Consider the following 26,586-nt stretch of genomic DNA (forward strand, 5'->3'; position numbering starts at 1 on the left):
AACATATTCTTGGCAATACGGCTAGAAGGTAATTCTATCCCTAAATTCACTTGGCTTCAAGGATAGAGAGACAGAGAAATGTCTTGGAGTTTTCAGGGTCATTTGCTCATGCAGGGCTGGGGAAGGTAATTTAGGAGGTCGGGAGGTTTGAAGAAAAAAGTGAGGGGAGGGATCTCCTCGATATGTAGAGTAGAAAGAGGCCTCTGCCCTTTATCAACTTGTATAACACATTCAAATGAGAGTGATAAGTAGTAAAGTGCTCTGCAAACCTTAAAGTGTGACCTAAATATGAAATATTATTATCGTTATTTGGCTATTTTTTCAGTGTTTTAATGTTCTGTCACCTCTGTCATTTCAGTCCCCAGAGCGGATCCTTCTCTATCTCTTCATTGCATCCTCCCTCTCCCACTGTTCCTCAGGCTGTCCAGATCTTTATATGTTTGATCACGATCCAGTCGTCCTGGGTGCTTGTCACCACTAGCCTCAGGCAGCTCGCTCTGTTCTCCATCTCTTTGTGCAGCATTTTATGATCCAATTTCCCATTCTGTTCCAAGTGGGGTGTAGTAGAGACAGTCTTTGTCATTTTCACTCAGCTCATAGCCCAGCTCTACCTTTCCCCCAAGCAGGAACACTAGCTCATCTTCTGTGCCTGTCAAAACTTGCACCCATCTTATCTTGGCTGGCTCCTCCAAAATCACGGTCAAGTGATTGCCTGCCATGGGCTCCAAAGCCCAGAAGAAATCCTCTTTTAGGCTGTAGGCTTTCTCAGGAAGATAGTCTTTAAAAATCTGCATGTCAGTGTAGACGAATGCTGGTGGGTTGTTGGGTTTCCCAAAGTCCTCTTCTTGGGATTTGTCCTCTGGTTTTAAGGCACCGACTTCAGGAACGGGGGTGTCGCCTTCGTAGATGGAGAAGTCAATGGGCTGGAAGAGGGAAGGGTTCGGTTGGATGGGTTTTTTCTGTGCCAGCATCTTGTAGAAGGTAGAGAAGAGCTTCTCGGGGGGCTCTCTCTGATAGTAGAGGAAGAAAGAGGCCAGAAGGGGAAGGTCGCTGGAGCGGCAGAGCTTACCTGTGAGGGCCAGCTCAGAGAATTCCATTATCCTCCAGGGTCTGCCCTGCCAGATCGCCAGCACCCCTCAGATGGCGCTCATAAAGTTGGGAGAGCAGCGGGTATTGTCCTCAACCATCAGAAAGTAATTGGAGCAAAGTTCATGAGGAAGGCATAGTCTGCAATCTGCTGAAATGCAAGGGGGTTGAGCGGAGACTCACTAATGTGGGTCCTCAGGTTCTCCAAGGAAGGATAAGCAGCAGGCAGAGTGTGGATCACCAGCAGCTGCCCTGCAAGGATCTGGGGGGCAAAGATTCTGCTCATGTGGATGCTCGTCTGTCTGAGTGAGTCAGGGTCAGGATCAGAGAGCTGGACCACCACTGTGAAGTATCTCAGGTCAGCCTCAGAGGAAGCATTGAACACAGACTGCAGAGTGGTCAGGAGGTATGGCCCCTTCTTGGAGGACAGTCCTATAGTCAACAACTCTGGGGAAGAAGTTTGGGAAGTAGTTAGAACAGAAGGGAGTTGGGGCAGCTAGGTGGCACAGTGGATAGAGCACCGGCCCTGGATTCAGGAGGACCTGAGTTCAAATCTGGCCTCAGACACTTGATACTTGCTAGCTGTGTGACCCTGGGCAAGTCCCTTAACCCCAATTGCCTCACAAAAATCACCCAAAACAAAAAAGAACAGAAGGGAGTGGAGAGGGCAGTTTGTATGACTTGGGGTTGGGCCATTCCCTTAGCCCTCCCCTACTGCCCCTATTTCCTGTCTTTCCTTTTTTTTATTGTATCTTTCCTCTTCCCCTTTGCAGACTAGATACTCTAGATTAGGGCTTGGGAACTTATTCAGAGGTTAAGTACAAATTTTCATTTTAGAGAATCACAGGCCTTTAAGGCTGCCTATGAGCTTAGAGATCACGTATTCCAACTCCCTTCATTTTATAGATAAAGAAAGAGGCATAAATGTCTTGTCCATGGTCATTTTTCCACTTAGGACCAAAGGTCAGAGACATACAGGCAGAAGGGGCTTTAGTGTTCATCTAATCCAAACCCTTCATTTTAGGGATTTAGAAAATGAGAGGAAAAAAAAAGAGAAATCACTTGCCCATGGTCACATTGCCAATAAATGGCAGAAGCTGTACTGTAACTTAGCATTCCTAACCCAATGTCCTTCCTAGTATCCTAGGCTCTCTCCTACCTCTTTTTCAACATGTCTTTCCTATAAACTTCAGCCCATAAGCTCAGAGTTGATTTCCCCTCCTTTAGAATTTCCTCTGACAATTCCTCTAGTATACTTCTTCTTCTTCTTCTTTTGGTGAGGCAATTGGGGTTAAGTGACTTGCCCAGGGTCACACAGCTAGTAAGTATCAAGTGTCTAAGGCCAGATTTGAACTTAGGTCCTCCTAAATCCAGGGCCGTGCTTTATCCACTGCACCATCTAGCTGCCCCCTCTAGTATGCTTCTACTCTTTCCCTCTAGTAGTCCCAAATTGCCCTAATGAATGGCACTAATCACATCATTCCCTGTTATAAGACATTAATGGCTCCCTACTGCCTAAAGGTTAAAGTCTAAACTACTTAGCCTGACATTCATGATCTAGACCCAAACTTATTTTTCTAGACGTATGTCCTCCTTCTCCCACTCTTGAACCCTCTGTTCTAGTCAAGCTGTCACCACCTTTCCTTTTTTCTTTACTTTTTTTTTTCAGGGCAATGAGGGTTGAGTGATTTGCCCAAGGTCACACAGCTAGTAAGTGTCATGTGTCTGAGGCTGGATTTCAACTCAGGTCCTCCTGAATCCAGGGCCAGTGCTTTATCCACCTTGCTGCCCCTGATATACACCACCTTTTCACCTTCATTCATGGGATTAGCCTGCTTGGAATGACTTCTTCCCTCCAATCTAAATCTGATTTGTCTTTCAACCCAGCTCAAGTCCCATCTTTTCAGTGGGCTTTTTGTCCCCTTTGGAATGGCTCTAGATTAGCTGAGGGCAAAGTATTAGAAGTAAGAGAATGCAGTGGGGGAAACAAGTACTGGATTTGGTGTGAGAGAATCTGGGTTTGAATACCAGCTCCTCCACTTAGTGCCCAGTGACCTTTGAGCAAGCCTTCATCTCAACAAGATTCAGTTTTGTTAAGGGCTAAAATTCTAGCTAAACTGTCTAAAATATCTAATGAGTGGTCGCCAATAAATTATAAGCTTTAGCAAGAGTTAGACTTTTAAGCATTTATTAAGGAGAATAAGAATTTGGTAAAGAGAGAGAGAAAGGCCTAGATTCCTATCTATTAAAGGGAGAGCGCATTTCTAGCTCCCTTCTCCGCCAGAGTCCAGAGGAAAGAAGCCCCAGAGTCAGCGCCAGTCTCTTCCTTCCTCCTCCCACTAGTCCGCGTCACTTCCTCCCAAAGAAAAGACTCCTGGTCTTGCCCTCAAAGACCTTCGCTTCATGGGCAGAACTCTTCTACAGTAAGTATCCAGCAGGTGCCGTCATTCCAATCGTTACAGTCCCCCCTGTTGTTCCTCAAGAAACAAAATGTTTCCTTGATGGAACAGTAAAAACAATATAATAACTATTGCTAACTAATAATATGTGAACAACAATATAGAAAAGGAAGAGAGGAAAGTTTTGTCCAGAGGGGCGATTTTTTTTTTGTCCTCATGAACCGACGCTTTGACATTAGTCTTGCAAAGGGAGGGCCTCTGCAGAGAATACATGTTACAGATGGTGTATATTATAACAGAAAGAGAAAAAAACAACAAATCAAAACTGTTCATTTAAAGTCTCTGAAAGTCTTTTCTCAGATGTCCTCTAGGTGTAGTCGTGGAATGGAAGTCTTTTCAGGGGTTGATGTGTGGATGCTGGTAATCAGCCAGGAAATTTCCTACAAAATTGAGCTTAACACAACTTTAAAATAGCTTTGTCAATAATCAAATCAAACAATGAAAGTTTTCAAAAACATGTCTAAGGGAATTCAGAATCTTAGTTGTTACACATGAAACATATAATAAAACAAAAATTGAACCATTCTTTAAAATTATAATATTACTATAGTCCCCCCCTTATGGAGGGTAATTGAGAAGACAATTGCTGTGATATTAATTTTTTAAAATAATTTTTATCTTTGTTTCATCATTTTTTGCATCATCTGCCTAATTATCCTCATGCCATTATGAGAAATTTAAAAATCTAATATAATTGGTAACAGGTGTCAAGGCCAAATTCAACACTGTATTTATCATGACACCTGAGATAATTATGGGGGTTACCATAAAAGAACAGAGAAATGATGGGATATGAGCATTCCCACACTTGAGCAATATGTACTGCCCATACAGTATGCCAGGCTTAAAATAGGTGGATGGAATATATGTCCATGCCACCGAACATATTGGAAGAAACTGAGTCAGACTTAATCAGATGCATGGGATTGAGATGTCCATGGCATCAGGCATATAGGAGGGAGCATAGAAGCCAGGTGTAGAAGTGAGATGGGTGGGATGAATACTTCCAGCCATCTGTACAATATTGTGGGGAAAAAGAGAATAAAATATTAAACCAAGAGAATCCAACCTCAACATTTGTCAAAAGCCGTTCCCTCGGCCATACCTTGACTTCATGCATGTCTCCCCTCATGTGACAGTTCAGTGTCTGCTCTTGCATGTATTCCTCTTGTGATTGGATGGCATCTTGGCCAACTGGCATCTGATAACTCAGAATAAAGGCAATTAATGTCTTAAATGATAAGTTCCCATAATCCAAGTCTCATATGGATTTAAAATTGAGGATAATAAATGATTGCAAAAAATGTGAATACATCTTGACTCAAAATATAATATATAATTATGCAACAATTTCAAATAATACCCTTTTTTTACTTAGTATACAATTACTTTTGTGAAAAATCAGAACATACTTAAATACAAGTTAAAGCACAACAGAATCTCAAAGAACTTTTTTTTTTTTTGAAAATAGAAAACTTTTACAAATGTTCCTCTCTTTTTTTTTGGAATATGCTTATCAAAAATAATACTTCTAGAATCAATTTACACTTGCCATGGCAAACAATTTGCCAGGGAAATGCTTTAAAGAGTTTGATCAAATAATCAGTTGAGAAAAAATAACAAAAACAAACAACTCAGAATATGGGAGCACAATACTCCTAGAATTAACATTGTATTATGAAATCAAAACCATGTTTCAAAATTAGATAGATGAATGAATAGAAGAAAATACACGTGGAACAATAAAAGACAGTGAAATCCAAACTAAGGAAGTCTAAATGAATGTGAACTTAATATTAATAAGAGTATTATAAAATATAAACTTGATCACATGACTATAAAAAGCTTTTACAAATATTCTCCTTGTTTTAAAAACTAAATATAAAACACAATCTCAAAAGCATGAAAATCTCTATGAAAATAAACCCATACCATTAATTTCAAAATGTATATGTAATAGCATAGAAATCCTATGTAACCTCTGAACTGATATTAATACTCTGAGTGAATTCAGAACACCTTTGATTCCGATATCTAAAATCCCCAATACTCATATCAATACCTTGCTGCTTACTTCTACATTTCTGTAAAATATATACCCTTCCATGGCAAAAGAGGCAGAGTCTTGAACTATGTTGATTGTCATTCTTATTCAGCTTAAGTTTTTCTTCTTTAACCCCTCTATATTGTCTGTCAGTCTTTTCACCATACAAATGCTTTATAAGATTACTAATTAAAGACAAAAGCAGGTTAGCAAAATTATGAACAAAACGAGCATATCTGGAATTTAAAGAGTTTTCTAAGATTGTCTCAAAAGCACAGCCAGGCCGGGGAAGGGCTGAGCCTGAAGCTGCAAATGCAGGTAGAAAAAGTTGAGCATGCGCATCAGATCTCTGGACTTCCCAGGCAGGGGAAGCAATGGGCTTGGCCATAGGAGGAGTAGAGGGTGGGGTCTGGAGAGGAGGGGAGGGACCAGAGCAATTTGAATCAGACTTGATTTTGAACTCAGGCCTGGATTCCTCTTCCCCCACTTTGCCTCCAAGTGCTAGGGGATTAAAAGCTTCAAGAGGGTGGGTCATTGCCTCTAGGCATGCAAAATTAGAGCAACAATTAGTGTTGGAACTGGGAAAAGCTGCAGGAATCTCTTCAGGTTTCTCTGAAAAAGCATGGTTGGGAGAGGGAGAGATATTTCCTTGTGTGAGTAAGTTGCTGGCTCTTTTAACAAAAATAAAAAGAAAAATAGAAAATCCACAAAAACAAAGCATTAACATGATCTTATCTCCCATTTGTCTGGTTAAACAGACTAAAATCAAAAATAGGGTAATTAGGGAGTTTAAAAGGTCCATTCGAAAAAATTTAAAGGGAAAACACAGCCAGTGCGCCAGTACTTAGCAGTTTAAAGGGTGGGGGAAATTTCTTACCCAACCGGAAGATCAGAAGTGAGGTTCAGCTTTCCTCTTCGTGGTCAGCCATCTGTTAAGGGCTAAAATTCTAGCTAGTCTGTCTAAAATATCCAATGAGTGGTTGCCAATAAATTATAAGCTTTAGCAAGAGTTAGACTTTTAAGCATTTATTAAGGAGAATAAGAATTTGGTAAAGAGAGAGAGAAAGGCCTAGATTCCTATCTATTAAAGGGAGAGCACATTTCTAGCTCCCTTCTCCGCCAGAGTCCAGAGGAAAAGAGCCCCAGAGTCAGCGCCAGTCTCTTCCTTCCTCCTCCCACTAGTCCGCATCACTTCCTCCCAAAGAAAAGACTCCTGGTCTTGCCCTCAAAGACCTTCGCTTCATGGGCAGAACTCTTCTACAGTAAGTATCCAGCAGGTGCCGTCATTCCAATCGTTACAGTTTCCTAACTTGTAAAGTGAAGGTTATCAGACTAGATGATCTTCTAAAGTCTTTTCTGGTCCTACCTAAATCTATGATTCTGTCACCATCCAAAATTGGCATCCTTCACCTTTTGTTGTAGAGACTATCCTGGTTTAGCTAGTTAGCATCATTCCGGGGCCAAGGACTGATAACCTTTGGGGTATAGGATCTCCTGAGTCACATGTTGGTTCTGAGAGCTTGGAGAACAGTGTAAAGCATTCCCAAGAAGCCCATTCATTCTCCTTTTATTCACCTTTCTTCTTCACAGTTTTCTTTCCTTCTCCCCTCCTAACCCATCATTCCCTCCTTCCTTCTCTTTCTTTGGAATCCTGCTAAGATTGTGATTAATGAACTTTGTCAAGGAGGGATGTGACCTTAGTCAGGGTGGAAGCTGGGCTATAATGGCCCAGGGATTACAATTGTCTATGATCACAATTTCTTAGGTACAGCCCTTCATTTCCTTTTCTCCCCTCTCCCCCATATTCCTCCTCCTTCCTTCCCAATCACCTTACCACTCAGCAATCATTCTTTCTTTCTCTCCTCCTAAGAGAGCTTAAAATTTCCACAAGCTCCCCTCCCAGGTACTTACTCTTTTTTGGGGACAGGGTTCCAGCCAGGAGTTGGTAGGAGACATTATGAAAGAGGTCTGAGCTGTTCTGCCATTCCTTAAAATTTTTCAAGAGGCTCTTTTCCCCAGATGTGACCTGTTCCTGGGCTATTAGCCAAGTCAAGTTCTTTGCTTCCTGGGAATAGGAGAAACATCAGCTTTTCAGGAATACCTCCCAAACTCTAACTGAAAGAGGCAGGTGTGATCCCTTTCATAGAGCCTCAGCTCCATTCCATGTGGAGATTGAGAAATCAACTAATATATTGTATGCACCTATTGTGTATTTAGAACTGTGCTAGGGAACCAGAACATTGTGCACAGTGACGGCAATATTGTTTGATGAAGAACTGTGAATGACTTGATTATTCTTAGCAATACAATGATCCAAGACTATCCCAAAGGCCTAATGATGAAGCATGCTATCCACCTCCAAAGAAAGAACTGATATGGATTGAACACAGACTGAAGCATGCTATTTTTCACTTTCTTTCATTTTTTTCTTTTATTCAAATTTTCTTTTACAAAATGACTAATATGATAATGTTTTACATAATTGCACACATATAACCTATTTCTGATTGCTTATCTCCTCAGGGAAGGGAGAGGGGAGGGAGGGAAGAGGATTAGAATTCGGAACTCAAAACTTTAGAGAAAAATGTTTATTGTTTAAAAAAAAAGAGAGTGAGAACTGTGCTAGGCACCACAAAGGATGCAGAAGAGATTTTTAAGGCATACTCCCCAACTTTATGGAGTTTACAACATAATGAACACAGTATAAATTCCTCTACTTAGATTTTCAAAATATCCCTATCACCTGGGCCCACTCAATTAATACAAAGTAATTAATCCCCAGTATTTCTTAAATTGTCTGACAATCAGTGCCAGATAAATATTTGTTGAATATGATGGTGATGCTATAACTCAGACTGGGTTCATCCTCAAGACAGATTCACACAGCTAACACTGGGGCAGGGGGGGCAGCTAGGTGGTGCAGTGGATAGAGCACTGGCCCTGGATTCAGGAGTACCTGAGTTCAAATCTGGCCTCAGACACTTGACACTTAACTAGCTGTGTGACCCTGGGCAAGTCACTTAACCCTAATTGCCTCACCAAAAACCAAAAACCAAAAACACTAGGGCAGGGAAAGTAGGGTTTTGTCCCAGAGTGCCAACATTTTGAGGTTTCCAAAAAAGTTACCCATGTATTCCAGTTGTGTAGTAACCATTGTGATAGCTAATTCCTACTACTCAGATGATTTTGTCATAATTACTCTTTTTTTCTTTCTTTCTTTTTTTCTTTTTTTGGCAGGGCAATGAGGGTTAAGTGACTTGCCCAGGGTCACACAGCTAGTTAAGTGTCAAGTGTCTGAGGCTGGATTTGAACTCAGGTCCTCCTGAATCCAAGGCCAGTGCTTTATCCACTGCGCCATCTAGCTGCCCCCCCATAATTACTCTTTACATTATTTTCATATGAATTACAAAGCTGATTCTTTTTTGTCTGCTCCAGGCACAATTCATGCTGTTTGTTTCTTGCTACTTGTCCTGAGCACAGTGATTACTAGTAACAGCTTTATGTATAACATGTGTATCCTCTGTGCCTAAAGTCTCATGTTATTTTCCTCCCTGGAATGACCTTCTCTCTCTTTTCTGTCTATTGTGAGTGAGATTTTCCCCATCCCTTAGATATATATGATTTACTTCTCTACAGATATAGATTGTAAAGGCTTGAATCAGTCTTTCCTCTCATACAGGATATACTAACTGCTTTGTCTTCCCATACATTAAGCATTCTCCTTTAAACTTTTAAAGGTTTGTAGTTAGGATGGACCAATCAGGGTAAAGGTTAGAACTCCCAAAATAGCTACTCTGGAGTTGCTCTGGACCAATCAGTACTGATAGAATAAGGAGTAAGGCAAAACCCTGATAACAACACTCAAAGTTGATCAAATAACTTAAGAGTGGCATATTGTGTAATAGGCAGGCCCAAGATGACCACTTCTAAATTTTTTGATGGGTCTTCTACTGTCACAATATGAAGTCATGAGCTACTTAACTTAGCAATGATGATATGGAGAACCAATAGATGAGAAGACAACACTATATATTTATTTATTGCAGAAATAACTAATAGCATTTATACTGCTTTAATTTTGGGGACTCTATGGGTATAAATATCCCTCTTCCCTGTGGTTTGAGGTCTTTGTGTCCTAGACCTGAGACCAGCTTTATTGTGACACAGAATCCCTCTCTCAATAAACCTATTTTCTTTGACTTGGAGACTGATTTTTCTTCCTCTAACCCTTTGACTTAGAAATTTCCGCAACATTATTCAGATCCTATTCATTTTTTGAGGCTCACATTTCTCATTATTCTCCTTTAACCTATCCCTCATTACTCCAAATTCTTATCAGTTTTTCTTTCCTTGATGAAATAGAGATACTATACCCCACACTATAACACTTAATCCATTATTTTTGGTCTTGTATTCCCAGTGACTAGCATAGTGATTGGCACATAGTAGTTGCTTAATCAAGGTACTTTTTGATTGGTTGATTTCATCTCAGAGGTTACTGCCACTTGGTTCTGTTACTTACCTGGACTTGATCTTTATCAACAATGAGATTGGCTTCCAAACTGCTGAAGATACTGAGAAGCACTGAGCCAGTTAGCATGAAGACACACAGCTGAGTAGAAAGACACATGGTGCTTAGGAGGTACAGCTATGTAGGGAAAAGTGGGAACAAATTTCATGGTGCAATTTATTATTTATTTAAATTTTTTTTTTTTGTGAGGCAATTGGGGTTAAGTGACTTGCCCAGGGTCACACAGCTAGTAAGTATCAAGTGTCTGAGGCCGGATTTGAACTCAGGTACTCCTGACTCCAGGGCTGGTGCTCTATCCACTGTACCACCTAGCTGCCCCATCATGGTACAATTTAAAAAGTGAAAAGATGAGATTCTGTAGAAGTGAGTTCTAGTCCTGGCTCCCAAACTAACTAGTTATAGGACCTTGGGCAAGTTATTTATTTTCTCTGAATCACAGTTTCTCATTAGTAACATGAGAAGGATGGATTAGATAATACACAATCCTTTTGGGTTTTGATATTCTGTAGTTTTATGAGGAGGGGCTAAGATTCAGAATTTGGAACAAGAAAGACTTTTATTTCTCCCACACCTAGAGCTGTTCATATCTCCCTTGGAAAACTCTCTTCCTCTCTCTTTGTTCTAGGCACAGGAAACCTTTCCCCTTCCCCCTTTAATTATTTGGGGGGGGCGGGGCAATGAGGGTTAAGTGACTTGCCCAGGGTCACACAGCTAGTACATGTCAAGTGGCTGAGGCTGGATTTGAACTCAGGCCCTCCTGAATCCAGGGCAGGTGCTTTATCTACTGCGCCACCTAGCTGCTCCCCCTTTAATTTTAATCCCTTTCCTCTGTTGATTATTTCCAATTCTGTGTATAGATTGTTGTAGTTGTTTGCATGTCCTGTCCCTTTGTGAGCTCCTTGAGACCAGAGGGTATCTTTTGCCTTTCTTTGTATCCCCAGCACTTAACACAGTGTCCAGCATAGAGTAAGTGCTTAAAATAAATGTCGATTGAATGATTGGTCACCAATTGTATTTTTTCTTCCCCTGAGCCATTAGCTCTTGCCAGTTTGAACAGAGACACAGTCCTCCTATAGTAATGAATGGAGACTGCCAAGTATGCCTTTATCCTTCTGCCTTTTGCATGTTGCAGATGGTTTGCCAGTTAAAGGAGGCTTGCTTTCCTCTAAGTAGGCCCCGGAGAAGAAGTAGGTGAGACATAAGCATCGTGGATAGATAGGCATGAAAGGTGGGAGGGGAAGAGAATGAGGAAGGCTCAATGCTGGTTTGGTCCCCTTCTCCTCTCTGGACCTGATCTTATCTTCCCTGTGCTTAGATCCCTGCCCCACCTTTTTCTTTTAAATCTCTTTTCAACTTATAGTTGAAAATTTAAACCTTTTAGCAGAGCCCTCCATGGATGTTCCTTCCTGCTCTGGAGGAGGCAGTGTGAGCCAAGGGGTAGGAAAGAAATCAGTAGAAGGTTCTAACCACTTCAAACCCCTCACCACTGTTGAAGTTTCAGGCCCATCTGAGTTATTATTTTTCCCATTTCTTGCTTCCAGGGTGAGCAGAAGACACGACTCAGATGCTCCTTCAGGTATCAGAGCTCTCTCCAGTGTTTCATAGAGTCAACTTTTTAACCCTTTGGGGCAGGGTTTGGGATTGGGCCCAGCTGGATGGGACCAGAACTTGCCTCTTCTGAGTTTGGTCAAAGCTGGGTCCTCCTAGGTGACAGCCCCCCGGACAACCACTGTTTCTCCTGAATGGTGGGGCCTGCCCACCACCCCCTCCCTAGGTCCCTGTTTGGATGTATCTGTGGGATAAGGGTGCATGGGATAGGGTTGTGGGGCATTATAGGAATAAAGCCTTGAGGTGTTGCCCTTAGAATAACAGAAAAAAAATTCATAGAATTTCAGAGATGGATGGGGCCTTAAATACCACTTAGTCCAAACCCCTATTTTGATCTTAAATGATGGAAACTCGATTCTAGAGAGAAGTGACTTTCCTGATGGCGTACTGGCAAATTAATGGTCAAGCCAGGACTAGAAAGGGCTCAGGCTTTTTACAGCTAGGTTTTGTTTTGACCTCTCTCTCATTTCAGCCCCCCTATCCAGGGAGCCAGACTTTATTTTTGTTGTGGTTGTTCAGTTGTTTTTCAGTTGTGTCTGACTCTGTGTGACCCCATTTGGGGTTTTCTTGGCAAAGATAATGGCGTCAGTGGTTTGCCAGATGAGGAAACTGAGGCAAGCAGGGTTAAGTGACTTGCCCAGAGTCACAGCGCTGTGTGTCTGAGGCCAGATTTGAACTCAGGAAGATAAGTCTTCCTGACTCCAGGCCTGGTGTTCTATCCACTGCGCCACCCAGCTGCCCGACCATTCCTTATAGTAAAGATTAAAAAAGAAAGAGAAAAATGCAATTCAGCAAAACCATTCAATATACCAACCAAGTCTGACAGTATTCTGCAACATTCCACACAACCCCAGCCATCTCCTCAGTCCCCACCTCTGAAAAGAAAGGAGAGAGGCATTTTTCTGTTTTGTTTCTGGCAGCCCAGGTTTCCTTTTATTCCATACCATATGATCTCCTTCTGCAGCTTGATTCTGTGCTAAATCAATAAATGGGCTCATATGACTTCATTTTTTATCAAGCTGGTAGTATTAGGGCAGCAATAAAGTTGTTGGCTTCTTTCTTCCTTCCTTTCTTTCTTTTCTTTTTTTTTTTTTTTTTTTAGGCAATGGGGGTTAAGTGACTTGCCCACAGTCACACAGCTAGTAAGTGTCAGGTGTCTGAGGTCAGACTTGAACTCAGGTCTTCCTGAATCCAGGGCTGGTGCTTTAATCCACTGTGCCACCTAGCTGCCCCCATTGGACCCTTTCCTCTTCCTTGCACACAACACTGCATCCCCCAGTTCTGGGTATTTACACTGGCTGCCCTCCATACCTGGAACCCTCTCCCGCTTCATCTTAGCCTTCTCCTGGCTTCCCTGGATTCCTTCAAGACACAGCTAAAATCCTGCCTATCACAGGAAGCCTTTCCTGATTCCCCTTCATTCTAGTGCCTTTCTTCTTTTGATAATTTCCGATTTATCTTGTGTGTAGCTGCTTTGGACGTAATTGCTTGCATGCATGCTGTCTCCACCATTAGACTGTGAGCTCTTTGGCTGCAGGGGCTCTCTTTTATCTTTCTTTGTATTCCCAGCCCTTAGCACACAGTTCCTGACACATAGTAGATGCTAGTTGACTGACTGAACTCACCTCCATCTCACCTTTTTTTTCCCCTTGGTGACCTTGGAATCTCATTCACATCAGCTTTTGTACTAAATGTACCAAAGCACAATTCACTCCTTCATACAAACTCCCTAAAGGGACACATGGATAATACATTGAGAACCACTCAAGAGCAATCATCCAATTTGCCAATTTGCTTGGGTGTGGATCTAATCCAACCAGTGGATGGTTCATATCCTGCCTCAGACATTAATTAGAGGTGTGACCTGGGCCAAGTCATTTAATCAGAGCCAGAATTTGAACTCCAACACTCTACCCACAATGCCACCTAGCTGCTCCTCCCCATCTTTTATGCACTGCCCCAGTTTCTTCATCTGTAAACTGGGGATAATAATAGCACCTGCCTGAGAGGATTGTTGTGCAGATCAAATGAGTTAATAGCTAGGTAAAGCGCTTTACAAACCTTAATGCATTTTATAAGCATTAGCTATCATTGTTTTTTGTGGAAGGAGAAGGAGTTTTATTATTGGAAATTTGCCAATTGCAATTTGAAAGCATCGGGTATGGTTAATGTGCTTTTGCAGCTCTGACTACCTCTGATAAAATGTGATCCAGTTGCCTCCTACCAACCATGTCTTGGCTCCAGATAAAGTTGAGGAAGTCTGACTATAGAACTCCCACCTAGCAGAGAAAATCAGGAGAGAAAAAACTGTGATGATGGGATATGAATTTTTAAAATTTATTTAGAATTTTATTTTCCCAAATTACACATAAATACAAATTTTGACATCAATTTAAAAAAAAAACTTTGTGTCCAAATTCTCTTCATCCCCCCCCCCCCCAAGAACTCAAGTAATTCAATACAAGCTATACATGAACAGTCATGCAAAACATTTCCACATTAGCCAGGTTGGGATATGAATTTGATATTCAGTTATTCTTTCATCACTGCACCCTCCTTAACCGATTACAGTTTTCTATCTGAAACACAGTCTGTGTTGATTGTGTAGATTTAGAGCTGAAGAGAACTTTGGAGGCAATTTAGTCCAACTCTTTCATTTTACAAATGAGGAAACTGAGGCTAGGAGAGGTTGATTTCCTTGCCCGGGATCACACAACTAAGTCTGGGTTTGGATTTGCATTTGACTTTGGCGCTCTACCCACAGTGAGCCATACGCGATCCTCCTCCCCCCTTCTTTGAACTGGTAAAAGAGGAGGTGCTGTAAATGATCCCCGGTGTCTTTGGCTCTCCCCAAAGCACCTGAAAAATTTGGGTGCTCTTACTCTACATTATCCTTTCAGTCAAAACACTCTGCCTAACTGCTTGGTTCTTCAGATGCTATAAAGCAGGTGGAATATCTGTGAGCTGCAGTCTTAGGCGATCAGTCTCCTGAAAAGAGAAAGTACATTCTTAATCCCCTACACCTGTCAGGACCGTTGAACTCCTGGCTGGTTTACCTATAGACATCATAGACAGAGAAGCAGGTTTCTGTAAGGAACAAGAAGGGGTTTACTCTGCTACGGGCAAGTAGAAGGACCAATCTTATTGGATATATGAAGGATAATAACAGCATTTCAGTGGCTTTAAGGTTTGCAAAGCACTTTACAAATATTTTGCCACTTTATCTTAACAACTCTGGGTGGTAGGTGATATTATTATCTCCATTTTTCTGATGGTGAACCCTGAAGCAGACTGAGGTTAAGTGACATGCTCAGGGTCACACATAGCTAGTAAGATCTGAGGCTGAATTTGAATTTATATTCCTGACTCTGTGTCCTGTGCTTTATCTACTGCATCACTTAGCTGTCTTAGTAATAGTTAATATTATTTAATATTTTGCTCAAACAGTTTTACTTATCTATTTGATTGAGGTAATGAGAAGGGTAGATGGTATGCAGGCTAGTATGCCAGTAAAAGTTGAAGAAACCCAACACTTTCTTCTGGCTGTCAAAAGAAAAGATTTAATCTTAGACTGGGGGCACTCTGACTGGCTCTTGTTGGTTTCTTAGATGGATGTGGTGGCTAAACCTCAGTTATGTACTAATTACCCCAATTTACTGTAGTCAGAAAAGTTTTTCTGGCTATCATCTCTTCTTCTAGTTACCTTAGTAGAAGGAAGCAGAGAGCCAGCAGCCACCTTGAAAATTTGAATCCCAAGTAGATGCTGGTACAGAGCATCAGCATAGTCAGAAATACCCAGCAGAGATGTGATGCCCAGAACAGAGATGTCACTCCCAGAAGAGAATGTTTCCAGGTCATGTGTATCCTGTATCCTGTATTCATTCTCTGTGTGTGTATACTCCTTCGATAGTTGGGTGGTCACTTGTGGTAGCCTGTATGGACATTAGAAGGTCTTTTTCTTGTCATAATTATGCAAAATGGCTTTTGTTCTCAGCTAATGTGCCCTCTGGCAGACTCTTAAACACATTGGAGAGGTTTGGAGAGCCATGATTTTAAATGGGTACTTGCCTTCAATTTCTTGAAACTGAGGTAGTTTTTCAAGGGTTGGACTCTCCAATAGGAATTGGTTCTTTCTCCTGCCTTGCAGCAGGAGCTCTTGATCATCAACAAATTTTCAGAATAGTTCTCCAGTTACTCTCCTTTACATTTTCTCTTTGTTCCTCCAGGCAGATAAATTCCTATCTTTCCTTCTATTATCAGTAGTCTTCAGACCGTAGGAGATCATAAGGGGTATACCATAGTTTCAGTAACATAAAGGTTACTGAATATGCTAGAGTAAGTAAGGTTCAGTTTGCATTATATAGGTCAGAGCAGGAAGTCTGGCTTCCTTAATCATCTTTTATTTTCTTATATGGGTGGATTTTATATATATTGTAATGATTAGAATGACGCCACCTGCTGGAGACTTACTGTAGAAGAGCTCCACCCATGAGGTGAAGGTTTTTGAGGGCAAGACCAGGAGTCTTTTCTTTGGCGTCAGGAAGTGACGTTTGCTAGTGGGAGGAAGAAGGAAGAGCCTGGCACTCTGACTGGGGCTTTTTTTCCCCTGGGGACGCTGGTGGAGAAGGGACCTAGAAATGTGCTCTCCCTTTAATAGATAGGAATCTAGGTCTTTTCTTCTCTCTTTACCAAATTCTTATTCTCCTTAATAAATGCTTAAGGGTCTAACTCTTGCTAAAGCTTATAATTTATTGGCGACCACTCATTAGCTATTTTAGACAGTTTAGCTAGAATTTTACCCTTAACTATATATATATATATATATATATATATATATACACACACACACATACACACACATATATAAAATGTATATATTTGTATTATGTAAGTGAACCACATCTATACTTATGTACCTGCATAAGTCAAGTAGAATCACTAAATCACAGTGTCAGAAGTGACATTAGAGCTTGTTTAGTCCAAACCTTCTTAAACTGTGGGATGCAACCCGATATACAGTCTCATAAATGAATGTGGGGGTCATGAAAAATTTGGCAGTAAATGTTTGATTTGTATACCTATTTTATATTCCTATTTACCTGGGGTTGTGAGTGGAAAAAGTTTAAGAAGCCCTGGTCTACTGGCCATAAAAATTGTTTCCCAGCTTTCTGCCTCCCTTCTAATTTTGGATGCATTGCTTCTGTTTGTACAAAAATTTTTTAATTTAATGTAATCAAAATCATTCATTTTGCATTTTATAATATTCTCTATCTTTTGTTTGGTCATAAACTGTTTTCCTTTCCAAAGATCTGAAAGGTAGACTATTCCTTTCTCTCCTAATTTACCTATGCTATCACCTCTTATATCTAAATCATGTATCCATTTTGACCTTATTTTAGTAAAAGGTGTAAGATGTTGGTCTATGCCTAATTTCTGCCATAATATCTTCCAGTTTTCCCCACAGTTTTTGTCAAATACTGAGTTCCTATCCCAGAAGCTGGAATTTTTGGGTTTATCAAACACTACATTACTAGTGTCATTTACTACTGTGTTTCCTGTGCCCAGCCTATTCCATTAATCCTCCACTCTATTTCTTAGCCAGTACCAGATAATTTTGATGACTGCCACTTTATAGTAAGGCTCCAGGTTTGGTAGCGCTAACCCACCTTCCTGTGCATTTTTTTTCATTATTTCCCTGCATATTCTTGATTTTTTGTTTTTCCAGATGAATTTTGTTATTATTTTTTCTAGCTCTATAAAATATTTTTTAGGTAGTCTGATTGGTATGGCACTGAATAAGTAAATTAATTTAGGTAGTATTGTTATTTTTACTATATTAGCGCTGCCTATCCATGAGCAATTGATATCTTTCCAATTATTTAGATCTGATTTGATTTGTGTGAAGAGTGTTTGGTAGTTGTGTTCATAGAGTTCCTGGGTTTCTCTTGGCAAGTAGACTTCCAAGTATTTTATATTATCTACCGTTTCTTTAAATGGAATTTCTCTTTCTATCTCTTGCTGCTGGACTTTGATAAAGGCCTCATTTCTAAAATATATAGGGAACTAAATCAAATTTATAAGAATCCAAGTCATTCCCCAACTGAGAAATGGTCAAAGGATATGAACAGGCAGTTTTCTGATGAAAGCTATCTATTCCCATATGAACAAATGCTCTAAATCTCTAATGATTAGAGAGATGCAAATTAAACCAACTCTGAGGTACCACCTGACACCTATCAGATTGGCCAAAATTGCAAAAAAGGAAAATAATAAATGTTGGAGAAGCTGTGGAAAAATTGGAACACTAATGCACTGTTGGTGGAGCTATGAACTGATCCAACCATTCTGGAGAGCAATTTGGAATTATGCCCAAAGAGCTATAAAGCTGTGCATACCCTTTGACCCAGAAATACCACTTTTGGGTCTTTTTCCCAAAGAGATCATGGAAGGGGGAAAGGGACCCACATGTACAAAAATGTTTATAGCTGCTCTTTCCGTGGTGGCAAGGAATTGGAAGTTGAGGGGATGCCCATCAATTGGGGAATGGCTGGATAAGTTGTGGTATATGAATGTAATGGATTGTGCTGTAAGAAACGATGAGCAGGAGGAGTTCAGAGAAACCTGGAGGGTCTTGCAAGGGCTGATGATTAGTGAGATGAGCAGAACCAGAAGACCATTGTACACAGTATCATCAACATTGTGTGTTGATCTACTGTGATGGACTATATTCTTCTCACCAATGCAATGGCACAAGAAGAGTTCCAGGGAACTCATGATAGAAGAGGATCTCCAAATCCAGGACAAAAAAAAAAAAAAAGAACTGTGGAGTATGGATGCTGAATGAACCATACTATTTCTTTTGTTTTTGGTGCTGTTGTTTTTCTATTTTGAGGTTTTTCATGATTTCTCTGATTTTTCTCTTTTAACATGACTAATGCAGAAATATGTTTAATGTTATTATGTGTGTGTATGTATGTGTATATATATAAAACCTATATCAGATTACCTGCTGTCTAGGGGTGGGGCGAGGGAGGGGAGGGAGGGAGAAAAATCTGAAATTGGAAAGCTTGTATAAACAAAAGTTGAGAACTATCTTTACATGTAACAGGAAAAAATTAAAATACTTTATTAAAAAAAAAAAAAAAGAAGCCCTGGTCTAGTCCAACCTGCAATTCATTTAAAATATCATTTCCCTGTTAGCCTTTCTTTCTTTCTTTCTTTCTTTCTTTCTTTCTTTCTTTCTTTCTTTCTTTCTTTCTTTCTTTCTTTCTTTTCTTTTTTTTTTTTTTTGGTGGGGCAATGGGGGTTAAGTGACTTACCCAGGGTCACACAGCTAGTAAGTGTCAAGTATCTGAGGCTGGATTTGAACTCAGGTACTCCTGACTCCAGGGCCAGTGCCTTATCCACTGTGTCACCTAGCTGCCCCCACCCCTGATAGCCTTTCAACCAGCCTCTTCTCATAAGGGGAAGCATTACTTACCATTGTTAGAAAGTTCTTACATTGTGCCAAATCAATATCCCTGCAATTTCTGCTGATTATTCTTAGTTCTGCTCTAAGAGGCCCAATGATTGGAATGGCTAAGCAAATTGTGGTAAATTAATACAATGGACTATCACTATGCTGTGAGAAACAATGCATATGATAAATATAGAAGAATATAGAAGGACTTATAAGAACTGAATTAAGGCAGAACCAGAAAAAACACCTAGGCAGTAGAGTGGATAGAGTGCTGGGTTTGGAGTCAGGAAGACTTGCTTCAAATCCTGTTTCATTTGTTATGTTTGACCCTGAGCAAGTTGCTTAACTTCTCTTAGCTTCCATTTTCTCATTTGTAACATGAGATGGTTGGACTTGGTGGCCTCTGAGGTCCCTTTCAGTTCTAAATCTATGATTCTTTGAAAATATACAATGACCGGGGGAATCTAAGTGGGGCAGTAGATAAAGGATTGGCCCTGGATTCAGGAGGACCTGAGTTCAAATCCAGTCTCAGGGGCAGCTAGGTGGCGCAGTGGATAAAGTGCTGGCCCTGGATTCAGGAGTACCTGAGTTCAAATCTGGCCTCAGACACTTGACACTTACTAGCTGTGTGACCCTGGGCAAGTCACTTAACCCCCATTGCCCCACCAAAAAAAAAAAAAGTCAAATCCAGTCTCAGACACTTGACACTTACTATGTGACCCTGAGCAAATGACTTAACCCTCATTGCCCAGCAAAAAAAACCCCCAAAACCCAAAAAACCAAAAAAAGAAAGAAAGAAAGAAAATACACGACTACAACAATGTGAGTGGAAAGAACAATAAAACAATAAAAAATGAACGTTGTGAAATCTTGAGGCAGCATGTCATAGCTGGAATCAGGAAGACCTGGATTAATTTCCCACCATGTGACCCCTAGGCAAGTCATTTAACATCTCTGTGGTTGGTTGGACTCAATGGCCCTGAGGACCGATTTAGTTCTAAATTGATGATGCACATGTACATGCCTTTTCTTCCATGTGTTCCTTAAACATGGAGAAAAAAAATCCAAAATGTCCTCTACTTCTCTAGGATAAATATCACATGTACCCTTAATTTTTTCCCATGGTTTTCAAGACTCTCACTACCTGCATCACCATCCCCTCAATCCCCCGTTCAGAGTTTAGAAGTTCAGGTTTGAAAAATACTGGGATTATTTTAAAACAAATTGACACCCAACAAGGATAGATAGATAGACAGATAGATAGATAAATAGATAGATAGATAAATAGATAGATAATTAGTATAACTCAGGTTTCAAGCCTGGAGCATTTTATATAACTCTCCTAAATGATAGGGAAAATGATGACTTGATGCTTCATGCATATGTAAAGGGAATGAAGTTCATATGAGATTTTTGGAGAGGAGAGACATTCTTTCTTCCTTCTGTGAGAGACACATGAAATTTTTATACTCTCTGGACAAGTTGCACTTAAGTGTGTGTGTCTATGTGGACGTAGACAATATGATCAACACACACACACACACACACACCCTTACATAAGAGATTTTTTTTTTTTTTGGTGGCCATGTTTCTCAGTGCTGTAGGTGGTTCCATAAGAAAAAAATCACTGGGATATGAGGCAAAATTAAAGTTCAGGTCTTTCTGACTCTAAATCCAGTACTGTACGACACTTGATGTTATCTAATATAATCTCTGAATGATGAATAAGAATCTCTTTTACAATAACCCCACAAGTGGTCATCCAGTCTTCGCCTGAAGACCTCTGGAGATAGGGAACTCACTACCTTTTGAGGTACCACATGCCACTTTGGGACAACTATGTTAGGATGATTTTGTGTTGAACCCAAATTTGCCTCTCTACAACTTCCAGCTATTATTCCTCAAATTCTGCCCTCTGGAACCAAGAAAAAAAGTTCTTTTCTAATGACAACCTTTTATGCATTTGAATACAGCTATTATGTTCTTCTCAAGTCTTCCCTTCTCCAGTTTGAACATCTTCTTTTAATTCTTAGGTAACCTGGTATTCAGACTTTCCCAGCAGCCCCCTGTCTTAAGGGGGTAGAATCAGAAGATGCCGTGGGAGGATACCAAGCTTAAGCAACTGAACTCAGATTTCAGTTTGGTTTTGGAGAGGTATAAAGGAGGGAAGGGGTGGATTTCGAGATGGCTGGCTGTGGTCAGGCTGTCAGTGAGATAGATGCTCCAGCAGGGGCTCTGAATGGAGATTGAGACTGGAAGTAGTGATGCAGCTAGAGCTCTCCCCTGCTTGCTGTTCCACTTATTCGGATTTCTGAGAAAGGTTGTTTGTATGTGGTTTGACTGTATAGGAATAAACAAGACAGAGGTTTGCACCTTAGTCTAAAATAGCTAGAGTTTTGTTTTGGCTTTGGGGACTTGAGATGCAATCATGAAAGACTCATATGGTTTAAAAAAAAAATTTTTTTTTAAGTGAGGCAATTGGGGTTAAGTGACTTGCCCAGGGTCACACAGCTAGTAAGTATTAAGTGGCTGAGGCCGGATTTGAACTCAGGTCCTCCTGAATCCAGGGCCGGTGCTCTGTCCACTGCACCACCTAGCTGCCTCGACTCATGTGGTTTTTGATCTTTTTCCTAATAATTCTTATAAATTCTTAAATAGCAGAGATAATAAACATGTGAATCAAGACCATTGGATGCATAAACAAATGGCATCGAATATGGTAAGTACCTCAGTGAAGCGTCCAGCCTCAGAGAAAGGGCAGGGGCAGAGGAAAGTTATGCTTCTGGGGCCAAAAGATGACAGAAGGGCCTGATTTTGAAGGAGTGGTTGAACCTAAAATTTTAAAGGTTGGCTCACTTATAGAGCCAACCTTGCTAGACAGTGCCACCTGCTGGTTACATTAATATGGCATGTTCTTCAATTCCCTTACCTTAACTAGCTTGGACATGGTTGCAGTTTTTCCATGTCTTTCTTTCTTTTTTTTTCCCCAAATTTTTTTTGGTGAGGCAATTGGGGTTAAGTGACTTGCCCAGGGTCACACAGCCAGTAAGTGTTAAGTGTCTGAGGCCGGATTTGAATTCAGGTCCTCCTGACTCCAGGGCCAGTGCTCTAGCTACTACGCCACCTAGCTGCCCCCATGTCTTTCATAAAACATTGTGTCTGGAACTGAATACAAAGCAACAAATATAGTCTGACCAGGGCTGGGAGAAATTATCACCTTCCTTGTTCTGTATACTATTAATCTCTATTAACATACTCTATGATTGAGTTTGTTGTATTTTTCTTTTTACTATTTTGTTACATTGTTGAAGTACATGAAAATTCCCAGGCCCTTTTTACGAGACATTGTCCAAGAAAAAAAGTACTGCCTATCCATGTCCCCCTATCCTATAAATGGCAGTTGATTCATTGAACCAAAACAACAGACTTTACATTTATACCTTTGACATTTCTTCTTATAAGATTTAGCCGCATCATTCTAGCCTACAGGCTAGCCTTTTGGTTCCCTAGTCATCCAACATACTAGCTTTCCCTGCCAGCTCCATTTGATTAACAAATTTCATAAGTATGCTATCTAGGTTGTCATGCAAGCCATTTAAAAGATGTTGAATCGGGGGCAGCTAGATGGCGCGGGGGCAGCTAGATGGCGCGGTGGCTAAAGCGCCGGCCCTGGATTCAGGAGTTCCTGCATTCAAATCCAGCCTCAGACACTTGGCACTTACTAGCTGTGTGACCCTGGGCAAGTCACTTAACCCTCACTGCCCTGCAAAAAAACCCCACAAACAAACAAAAAAACACAACACACACACACACACACACACACACACACACACACACACAAAGATGTTGAATTGCCTTGCAGCACTCCACTAGACAAAGACTTCCCTCCTTCTTGACATTGATCCATTAATCACCTCTTTGGGGAGTTTAGAGATTCAACCATTTATTTTTTTAATCAGCAAAAATCTACTTTTTCTCCCTCCACCTTCCCCAATTGAGAAAGAAAGATAAACAAAACTCCCATTACAAACATGTATAATCAAGCAAAATAAATTTCTGCATTGGCCATGTTTAAAAAAATATCTGTACTCCTGAGTCCTTCACTTCTCTATCAGGAGAGGGAGTAGTGTATTTTATCAGGAGTCCTCTGGAACTGTGATTGGTTATTGCACTGATCAGAGTTCCCAAGTTTTGTTTTTTTTTTCTGGGGCAATGGGGGTTAAGTGACTTGCCCAGGGTCACACAGCTAGTAAGTGTCAAGTGTCTGAGACCGAATTTGAACTCAGGTACTCCTGAATCCAGGGCCGGTGCTTTATCCACTGCACCACCTAGCCGCCCCCAGTTCCCAAGTTTTTTAAAGTTGTTTGGCTTTACAATATTGTATAAATTTGTTCTCCTGGTTTTGCTCACTTCACTGTGCATCAATTTGTACAAATCTTCCTAGGTTTCTGTGAAATCATCTCCATCATTTCTTACAGAATAAAAGTATTCCATCTAAGTTATATACTATAACTTGTTCAGCAGTTCTCCAGTTGATGGGCATACCTTCAGTTTCCAATTCTTTGACACCATAAAAAAGGTGCTATCAATATTTTTGTATATACTTAGTTAAAGTTTGTTTTGCTTAGACTCTCTTAATTTATGTTGGCTTTTATTTCTCCTTCTACCTTCTCCTGTTTTCAAGTTGAGTGAAATGTATTTCTGTTTCCAGTTGCATGCATGTGTATTTTATTCCCTCCTTTGACCAATTCAGATGAGAGTGAGACTCAAGTGTTACCTACTTCTCTACTTCTTCTTTGTGTAGACTTCTACTTGCTTACCTTAAATGAGCTAATTTTCCCCATAGTTCCTTTCTTTTCCCCTCTTCCTCCCCAGTGTATGTCTCTTTCCCTCTCTTTCCATGAAGATCATCAAGACACAACTGAAGCACTCTCAGGTTCTCTGAGTCATAAGACTCCCTCTATGACCCGAGATATAGTTCTGTCTTATCTCCCCAAATTAAAATGTTAACAGTTTATTCTTGTTCAATTGCTTACGATTATTTGCTTAGCTTTACATTTTTTTTTGGTATTTGTTTTATTTGTTTTTGCGGTGCAGTGAGGGTTAAGTGATTTGCCCAGGGTCACACAGCTAGTGTCAAATGTCTGAAGCCTGATTTGAACTCAGGTCCTCCTGACTCCAGGGCTGGTGCTCTATCCATGGTGCCACCTAGCTGCCCCGAAATACAATTATTTTATTTTTGTTCATCTTTTGATTTTGTTTTAATCTTTCTTGTTGTTTCATAAAGCCATTATTTTTTATTTGGTTCATTCTAATTTTGAGGAAGTTTGCTGCTTGGGTAAGGTTTTGTACTTTTCATGCCAAGCTATTAATTCCTTTTCCAATTCTTTTTTCTATAAGTCTAATTTCTTTTCTTTTCTTTTCCTTTTTAGCACTCATTTTATTTATCACAAAAAAAAAATGTAAGCACCTTTTTAAACGTTTTTATTCTCTTCCAGGAATTCTAGTTGAACTTGTGCTTAAGCTATATTTTACTTTTGAGGCTTTACTTGTTGCTGTTTTGGAGTCATTCTCTCCTGGGGTTGTGTGTTGAGCATTCCTGTAATCATAATAACTTTTTAAGTTAGAATTTTTTCTCCTCATTTTTTTCTATCTTACATCCTGATTCAGATGATGTTAACGTTCAGGCATGCCCATTTCTAGAGAGAATGTCTGAGTTGATCTTGCTGCTTTCCTGGGTTATTGCATACTATGTTATTCAAGGGTGTCAAGAACAGTTTAGGCTGGGAACCTGCAAGCTCTCAATACTACCAAGGTGGTTTCATCTATCCTTGGAACTCTGCAAGTTCCTGACCAGGCTCTGAATCTGAGTAATATGTCTGTGGGTTTTTAATTCTTTTTTTTTTTGGTGAGGCAATTGGGGTTAAGTGACCTGCCCAGGGTCACACAGCTATTAAGTGTCAAGTGTCTGAGGCCGGATTTGAACTCAGGTACTCCTGAATCCAGGGCCAGTGCTCTATCCACTGTGCCACCTAGCTGCCCCATGTCTGTGGGTTTTTTGTTGTTGTTGTTGTTTGTTGTTTGTTTTTAGTTCCAGTGGACTGTGGCTAGACTCAGCCACTATCAGCCAGATGGAAAGCTTTGCTGGTCAAAAGGTAAAAGAACTGGAAGATTCCCTTTGGTTTTGGATTCCTGCCCTGGTTCTTATTCTGCAGGCTTCAAACCAGAATGGAAGCTGGAACTGAGACCTTGTTCTGTTTTTGGGGTCCAAGACATACAGCTATTACTTGCTTCTGAACTTTCACCTAGCTTGGTACATAGCCTAGGTCCTGCAAGAACCCTTCACTCTGGAATATTACTCAAGAGACAGATCTCTTCCTTGGTCTTCTCTGGAGCTGTGACCTAGACCTGAGTAGTGAGGAATAGAGCTGCCCGTTTACACTTATTCCTTCACTCTGCTAAAGTGTAGGCCCCTTTGTGCCATCTTTGTGACTTCTTGTCTTGGTTCAACCTCTCCCTATACATTCCTATCTAGACCCACCTCTAATGTCCATAGACATGTCTTTCTGTCTCTCTATGCTAACCTAGGTGGGGGAAATGGCTCACTGTGATTTTTTTTTCTTGGATTTTCCATCAGGACTTAGTCCGGTGCTTTTTTTTTTGGGGGGGGGGTGGGTCAATGAGGGTTAAGTGACTTGTCCAGGGTCATGCAGCTAGTAAGTCTCAAGTGTCTAAGGCTGGCTTTGAACTCAGGTCCTCCTGAATCCCAGGCTGGTGCTTTATCCACTGAGCCACCTAGCTGCCCCCTACAAGGCTCTTTCAAAAATATTCAGCACCTTTACCTTACTTAGGACCAGTGGGAAACCTCTCCAGTTCTGCTCCTTGGGAATGTTGGCTCTGTATCTTGCCAACTCTTAGACAGCAGGCTCCCCACTCCCGGCACTAAGTACTGGTTCTTTGAATTTCTCTTTCTATAGAAATCTGAGATTAAGGAAGTAATTATCCTCTAATTCACTTCTTAGGCTGCTTGCAGGCACATCTTCCATGGACATTTGCTTCTGTTACAAGATACCATAGCTGTGGGAGAAGAGGAAGAGGGAGAAATCTCTCACTGCTAGAATGTCCCTAAGAGCTGACTCTTTGTATTTAAGTATCTCAGAATGGGTTCAGCTTTCTTTTTTATCTAAACCACAAAGCACACGGTGAATATTTTCAACCAATCATCAGAAGTTCGATGTGCTAAAAAAAGTTGTTGAGCAAAAGATAAAATGGAAAATTTTGATAAATGATGTTGAAAAGTTTTTGCACAAAGGCAGTATATTTATAATTAGAAGGGAAACCTAATAAAATCTTTGCAGAAAAAGTTTTGAGTTTAATACCTTCATTTTATTTATTTAAA

General features: G+C 40.5%; 1 protein-coding gene across 1 annotated transcript; it reads right to left on the minus strand.

Moving 5' to 3' along the window:
- Window positions 1–415: 415 nt before the first annotated feature.
- Window positions 416–10,219, minus strand: LOC122753356 (alpha-1,6-mannosyl-glycoprotein 4-beta-N-acetylglucosaminyltransferase-like). The gene is given in 5 exon segments (XM_044000719.1): window positions 416–548; window positions 550–1,204; window positions 1,207–1,533; window positions 7,501–7,654; window positions 10,112–10,219. Coding segments are annotated over 5 exon segments (1,377 nt in total).
- Window positions 10,220–26,586: the final 16,367 nt, after the last annotated feature.

This window comes from Dromiciops gliroides, chromosome 4 (assembly GCF_019393635.1).
Source record: "Dromiciops gliroides isolate mDroGli1 chromosome 4, mDroGli1.pri, whole genome shotgun sequence".
Lineage (NCBI taxonomy): Eukaryota > Metazoa > Chordata > Mammalia > Microbiotheria > Microbiotheriidae > Dromiciops > Dromiciops gliroides.